Source organism: Bison bison, unplaced genomic scaffold (assembly GCF_000754665.1).
Source record: "Bison bison bison isolate TAMUID 2011002044 unplaced genomic scaffold, Bison_UMD1.0 scf7180017864383, whole genome shotgun sequence".
Lineage (NCBI taxonomy): Eukaryota > Metazoa > Chordata > Mammalia > Artiodactyla > Bovidae > Bison > Bison bison.
In genome coordinates, this window is record NW_011494955.1 from 1,343,522 (window position 1) to 1,351,125 (window position 7,604).

General features: G+C 49.0%; 1 protein-coding gene across 1 annotated transcript in view; it reads left to right on the plus strand.

Moving 5' to 3' along the window:
• LOC105001658 overlaps positions 1-6,893 on the plus strand; it is an 18,473-nt gene extending 11,580 nt beyond the window's left edge. Inside the window, exons 3-6 of the mRNA XM_010858043.1 lie at positions 2,236-2,339; positions 2,436-2,602; positions 3,048-3,087; positions 6,439-6,893. Of these exons, the coding sequence (XP_010856345.1) occupies positions 2,236-2,339; positions 2,436-2,602; positions 3,048-3,087; positions 6,439-6,804 (677 nt within the window). The 3' untranslated portion in view covers positions 6,805-6,893. The remainder of the gene's footprint in view (positions 1-2,235; positions 2,340-2,435; positions 2,603-3,047; positions 3,088-6,438) is intronic.
• Positions 6,894-7,604: the final 711 nt, after the last annotated feature.

The window sequence follows — 7,604 nt, forward strand, 5'->3', positions numbered from 1 at the left end:
CTCCGAGCCACTAGGGAAGTACTTCGAAAGCTTTACCGTGTATCTCAAAGGGACAGAGAAAGAATTTACCATCAGGGGCTTGCTAAGAGACTGCAGGAGATCCACTGCTGGAAGTTCCAAATACCCAACCGGTCTGAGAAGGTTACAGTGAATCCCAAAAGATTAGACACTGTGAGCAAACAGCCTGGGGCCTACTGACTCCCAGACAGTGGCAAACTCGAGTGACTTTTCCGGGGCCCAGCCTCTCATGAATATGCATTTATGCATGCCCCCAGGATTACAACTTCTTTCCCAGTGCAGGGCTTGGCGAGCTAGCTCCCCATCTCCTTGTCACAAGGAATAAATGCCTCTGAATTACCCAAAAGTCCTTGGCGTGTTCACTGGCTATGCTCGCCAAGGGAAGGAACCGCTGAACTCAGTAACATGAAGATACACTCAGCACAGCTTGGAGGTCGTGCACATACACAGGTGGGGTCTGCAGGCTGACACCCCTCCGCAAGCCTGCACACACACGCACATTCCTCCATGTCCATGACAGAAGAGGTGTATGAGAGTTGGGAGACAGAAGAACACGACCAGGGTGTGCGACACACATCAGAGGCTCATGGGAATGGATGGGAGTGTGAGGACACAAATGCACACAGGCTCCAGGGAGACAGGCACGGGAGAGGGAGGCCCCAGAGCCTGGTGTGTGGGTCACACACAGGCTCACAGTCACGCACATGGACTGAGTGTGACCAGGCAGCCTCGGCCTGGCTGGGAGACAACCCTGTCCTTCCCCAACCTACCGCTGCCCCTGCAGGTTTGATGGTGTGCTGATGGTTGGGGCAGTCTGAGCATGGGTTGGAAAAGAGTTTCCAGACATAGTATTTTAGAAGAGAGAGTTTACTGAGAGCAAAAGAAAGAAAGAGGTAGTGAGGGGCCTTGAGAAGACAGCAGGCTGACTTCCTGACAGGGAGAGGCGACGCCTTTGTGGGGTTTTGGCCAATTTTTATAGGCTCAGGATAAAGAAAATTCTTATGGACAGGGGTGGCATTAAGTCATTGGTCGGAGCTCTTTTGGTGCCCCCTTGACCTAATATGGAGATGGGAGCTGGCTGGTTAGGGACAGTATGGGTCATGACAAACAAGATGGCCCACGACAGTGGTTGCCATGGAGATGGGCCGATTCTGCCCAGCGACCTCTGCCTAGGGTTCTACACTGACGGCGCTCAGAACAGGAGTCGGTGCTCACCTTGCCTCACCGGCAGACTCACACGTTTGCAGACCAGTTGCACACGGGAGCAATCGGCCCACGCGCAGGGGCAGCAGACCTTGTGGGAAGTGCCTGCTGTCAGGGCCCAGTCTGAAGGGGACAGAGCCGGCGACAGGGCTGGGGGAGGTGACGGTCTCTACGGGAGCGCCAGCGTGTGCCGAGTCAGTTTCAGGGACAGTGGATTAAGGGCGGTTTGGGGAAGGGAAGAACTGTCTGGAGTGTTAACCGTTGTTTGGATGGTTTGTTTTACCCAGAGGGGCAGAGATGATCACCGCCCTGTGTGGCCGTCCTGGCTAAGTCCTAATTCTTTCTTCCTCCTGGTGTTTCTTGAAGTCTTTCCTCTCTAGTGGACAAGCATTTCTAAGACTACCTGAGAAGTTTGCTATGTATTGAATTTCAGCTACAGCAATCCCAGTAAAATACATAGCAAAATTAAATTCCAGGCTTCCCAGGTGGCATTACTTGTGAAAAAAAAAAAAACAAAAAAAAACACATGGGCCAATGCAGGAGATATGGGAGACACAGGTTCAATCCTTGGGTTGGGAAGATCCCCTGGAGGAGGGCATGGCAATCCACTCCAGTATTCTTGCCTGGAGAATCTCATGGACAGAGGAGCCTGGAGGTCCACAGTCCACAGGGTTGCGAAGAGGGTCGCATGACAAGTGACTAACCACGCATGCAGGGTAAATTCCTGTTAAATTCAGAAAAGCAAACACGGAGAAGAAATCTCACGGCTTAATATCATGAAAGTTTCTGGGCGATCCTGCGGGTCTAACTTCCACAGTGTTTGGTCGGAACAGACCCAGGATGCCCCTTCCTTCAGCCTCCGATCACCCTCCAAACCTTTATTCAGTCGTAACCTCCAGGATCACCCACTCAACGTCCTTGACCTCTGGGACCAGCCAACACCATTTTCTGAGCTGAGCTGCTTATTGCCAGCCAGCTGTGAGCTCCCAGATTTGGTATAATTTCTCCACCCAGATGGAGACCGCGTCACCCGCCTGGTCAACATGCATCTACGGGCCTCCTACCCTACCTCTGAGGGCTTCTCTTTCCACCCCGACGACGAGGCGGCTCTGGAGGGGGTGGGCCACGGTTCCTCAGATTGACGGAGGAGAAGCAGGAGGTCCCCGAGCCTCTTGAAAATGCAGATCTAATGCTGTGGCTGCGCCCTCTTCCAGAACGTGCAGAAGTGGTCCGGGGTCGAGGGGTCAGACCGCGGACGCCGTGGGGCCGCCCTGCTCACGGATAAGAACCTGAACCAGGCCTTCATGGGTCCCCCAGGCCCCGGGCTTTCCCCTTGCCGACACCCCTCCCTGATTCCTGGAGCCACGTCCTGCACAAGCAGGTGAAACGCAAGATGGTTGCCCACCTGACCAACCTCCACAGGCTGGCTGGTCCCCGGCTGGACTGGGCGTTTCTCTTCCGAAGGTTCAGCCTCAAGCTGAAACAGTCAAAGGGAAACCACAATGCTTTTTGCAGGAAAAAAAAAAAGGAAAGGAGTTTCTATGAAGTGTTGTAAAGAACCTAGAAGTTTACCAGGCAAACCAGGGTGAGCCCGTAGCATGTGTGAGTCCCACAGTCCGCCTGTAGTCTGATGCCCCCAAGACGCTCTTATCAGTCAGGGTGTTTTCAAATTTCCTCCTATGGCTGGAAAAGTCTTTGGGGCTAATTTCAAAACTGGATGAAATAATCAATGTGACCTTTGGTTTTAAAGAAAAGTATTGTCCACAGAGATATAAATACAACAAGTCCTCACTCCGAGCCCTCCTTGGCGCCTTTTGTACAATCAGATGCGCGCACTGTGCTGCCAAGGGCACAGACCCTCCTGTGGTATTCTGTCCTGGCACATACAGGACAGGACGCATACAGCTCTTAGTGGGAAAATAGTCATTTTTCCTGCTAAATGTGCAATGTCTGAGGAATAGCTCGTGGTTTCTATATTCTTTGCAAAAGTGGCATTTTGAAGATGTATGCTCTTCTAGCTCCTCGCAAAATAATTGGGTTGTAGCTGTACCTGAATCTGAGCCCTGGGATCCATGAGTTGGAGATTGCAGAGCATTCACTCTCAGGAAATGATCCTTGGTTCGAAGCAGACAGTTCTTCTTCCCATTCCTCGGAGCGCTTTGGGACAAGGGCTCGTAAAAAGACCAGGGCCCCCCAGCGCCAGAATTAGGAATGAGCTGCATCGCAATGGGTGAAGGGCCCACTAGGGTTCATTCTATCGTCCAGTTTTCTCTACATCATCTTCATGGCTGTGGTCACTCAGAGGGGGGCCGCCGGTGGTCTGGATGCTCCACACAGCAGGCACCGTGCTCTGAGGTGTGGGATGACAGGACCAGAGACATGAACAGGGAAGAAGGGCATCACTAAGAATGGCACACATACGTGAGAGCAGATGCGGGCAACGAAACATCTGTTACCAAGACAGAGTTCACGAGCGAGAGAATGGGAGAATCTTGACGTCGCCGGACAGGTGAGTAGGGTGGTGGTCCCTGTGTCTAGAGAGCTTTGATGTGGGAGACAGGAGTTTCAGACCTTTCTGAGCTCTGCTGATAACCCGGGCCTGGGTGACTTTGAGGGTGGAAAAATCAACCCAACAACTACAAGTCAATCAAATCTACTCACCAAGAAGGGATGTCTCCACAAGCTGCCTGCAGAAGCAGCCAGAGTCATCTGGTCCAGGGCTGCATATCACCACACCCAAAACTGGGGAGGAGGGTGGGGAGGGAGACATCCCAAATCAGGAGGCTGCTGAGCCCTCCAGAGGAAGGGTGAAAGTGTCACTTTCTACATGTACACTGACTCACACGCACTGCGTCCGTGCCATGTGGTGGAGGAGGGAAGGCTCTCTAACATATTGGCAAGGATTCCAGGCAGGTCCCAAAGGACGAGGTTACTGTGAAAGCCTCCGTTGGACTCGGGACTTAAGAGAAGTTCCCTAGGATGTCTGGATGCTTGCAGTTCAATTCCTGGCTGATTCCTCCTTCACAAAGACTAACCTCTAGAACTTGCTCTGTGAGTACGTAGGACAAGGAAAGAAGTACATGGCCCACACACCTAAGATGTTTCCCTGATTTAAATTTACTAGTGCTGTTTCACACTGTTCTCAAGGCAAGAATACTGAAGTGGTTTGCCATTCCCTTATGCAGTGGACCACGTTTTGTTAGAACTCTCCACCGTGACCCGTTCGTCTTGGGTGGCCCTACACGGCACGGCTCATAGTTTCATTGAGTTAGACAAGGTTGTGGTCTATGTGATCAGGTTGGTTAGTTTTCTGTGACTGTGGTTTTTAGTCTGTCTGTCCTCTGATGGTGAAGGATAAGAGGCTTATGGAAGATTCCTGATGGGAGAGACTGACTGAGGGGGAAACTGGGTCTTGTTCTGATGGGCAGGGCCATGCTCAGTAAATTTTTAACCTGATTTTCTGTTGATGGGTGGGGCTGTGCTCCCTCCCTGTTGTTTGACCTGAGACCAAACTATGATGGAGGTAATGAACATAATGGTGACCTCCTGCAAAACGTCCCATGCATGCACTGTTGCACTCAGTCCCCCAACCCTGCAGCAGGCCACCACTGGCCCACGCCTCTGCCAGAGATTCCTAAACACTCAGGCAAGTCTAGGTCAGTCTCTCGTGGGATCACTGCTCCTTTCTCCTGGGGCCTCGTGCACACAACGTTTGTGCCCTCCAAGACTTTTCCCATTCCTGTGTAAGTTCTGTAATCAAATCCCACTGGCCTCCAATGTCAAATTCCCTGGAAGTTCTGAAGTCTTTCTGACACTGAAAGATGAATTCCCCAGGTAGGTAGGTGCCCAATATGCTACTGGAGAATAAGGGAGAAATAACTCCAGAAAGAATGAAGAGACATCAGTCAAGGTGAAAAGAGCACCCAGTTGTGGATGTGACCGGTGATGGAAGTAAAGTCTGACGCTGCAGTGAACAATATTGCATAGAAACCTGGAATGTTAGGTCCATGAATCAAGGCAAATTGGAAGTGGTCAAACAGGAGATGGCAAGAGTGAACATTGACGTTTTAGGAATCCGTGAACTAAATTGGACTGAAAGAGAATTTAATTCAGATGACCATTATATCTACTACTGTGGGCAAGAATCCCTTAGAAGAAATGGAGTAGCCCTCATAGTCAAAAGAGTCTGAAATGCAGTACTTGGGTGCAATCTCAAAAACGACAGAATGATCTCTGTTCCTTTCCAGGGCAAACCATTCAACATGACAGTAATCCAAGTCTATATCCCAACCAGTAATACTGAAGAAGCTGAAGTTGAATGGCTCTGTGAAACCCTACAAGACCTTCTACAACTAACACCCCCAAAAGATGTCCTTTTCATTATAGGGGACTGGAATGCAAAAGTAGGAAGTCAAGAGATACCTGGAGTAACAGGCAAGTTTGGCCTTGGAGTACAGAAAGAAGCAGGCCAAAGGCTAACAGAGTTTTGCCAAGAGAATGCACTGGTCATGGCAAACACCCTTTTCCAACAATACAAGAGAAGACTCTACACATGGACATCACCAGATGGTCAATACCAAAATCAGATTGATTATATTCTTTGTGGCCAAAGATGGAGAAGCTCTATACAGTCAGCAAACACAAGACCTGGAGCTGACTGTGGCTCAGATCATGAACTTATTGCAAAATTCTGGCTTAAATTGAAGAAAGTAGGGAAAGCCACTGGACCATTCATGTATGAACTAAATCAAATCCCTAATGATTATACAGTGGAAGTGAGAAATAGATTCAAGGGATTAGATCTGACAGACAGCGTGCCTGAAGAACTATGGATGGAGGTTCCCGACATTGTACAGGAGGCAGTGATCAAGACCATTCCCAAAAAACAAATGCAAAAAGGCAAAATGGCTGTCTGAGGAGGCCTTACAAATAGCTGAGAAAAGAAGAGAAGCTAAAGGTAAAGGAGAAAAGGAAAGATACACCCATCTGAATGCAGAGTTTCAAAGAACACCAAGGAGAGAAAAGAAAGCCTCCCTCAGCAATCAATGCAAAGAAATAGAGGAAGACAACAGAATGGGAAAGACTAGAGATCTCTTCAAGAAAATTAGAGATACCAAGGGAACATTTCATGCAAAGATGGGCACAACAAAGGACAGAAATGGTATGGACCTAACAGAAGCAGAAGATACTAAAAAGAGGTGGTGCTCTTTCGTCTAGGCCGCCGTCCTGCCATCCAGACTAAGGAAGACCCGGAAACTTAGGGGCCACGTGAGCCACGGCCGCATCGGCAAACACCGGAAACACCCGGGAGGCCGAGGTAATGCTGGTGGCATGCATCATCACGGGATCAACGTCAACAAGTGTCACCCAGGATCCTCTTTAAGGAACCAGAGTTTCTGCCCGACTATCAACCTTGATAAATTGTGGGCCTTGGTTAGTGAGCAGACACGAGTAAATGCTGCCAAGAACAAGACAGGAGCTGCTCCTATCACTGATGTGGTGCGATCAGGTTACTACAAAGTTCTGGGGAAAGGAACGCTCCCAAAGCAGCCTGTCATCGTGAAGGCCAAATTCTTCAGCTGAAGAGCTGAGGAGAAGATTAAGGGTGTAGGTGGGGCTTGTGTCCTGGTGGCTTGAAGCCACATGCTGGGAAATTCATTAAATGTTAAGTGCTTTTCAAAAAATAAAAATAAACAGAGGTGGCAAGAATACACAGAAGAACTACACAAAAAAGATCTTCAAGGCAAAGATAACTACGATGGTGTGATCACTCACATAGAGCCAGACATCCTGGAATGCGAAGTCAAGTGGGCCTCAGGAAGTGTCACTTCAAACAAAGCTAGTGGAGGTGATGGAATTCCAGTTGAGCTATTTCAAATCCTAAAAGATGATGCTGTGAAAATGCTGTACTCGATTTGAGAGCAAATTTTGAAAACTCAGCAGTGGCCACAGGACAGGAAAAGGTCAGTTTTCATTCCAATCCCAAAGAAAGGCAATGCCAAAGAATGCTCAAACTATGCACAATTGCACTCATATCACATCCTAGCAAAGTAATGCTCAAAATCTCCAAGCCAGGCTTCAAAAGTATGTGAACTGTGAACTTCCAGATGTTCAAGCTGGATTCAGAAAAGGCAAAGAAACCAGAGATCAAATTGCCAACATCCATTGGATCTCAAAAAAGAAAGTGAGTTCCAGAAAAACATCGACTTCTGCTTTATTGACTACACCAAAGCCTTTGACTGTGTGGATCACAGGAAACTGGAAAATTCTTCAATAGATGGGAATACCAGACCACCTGACCTGTCCCTTGAGAAACCTGTATGCAGGTCAAGAAGCAACAGTTAGAACCAGACATGGAACAACAGACTGGTTCCAAATTGGGA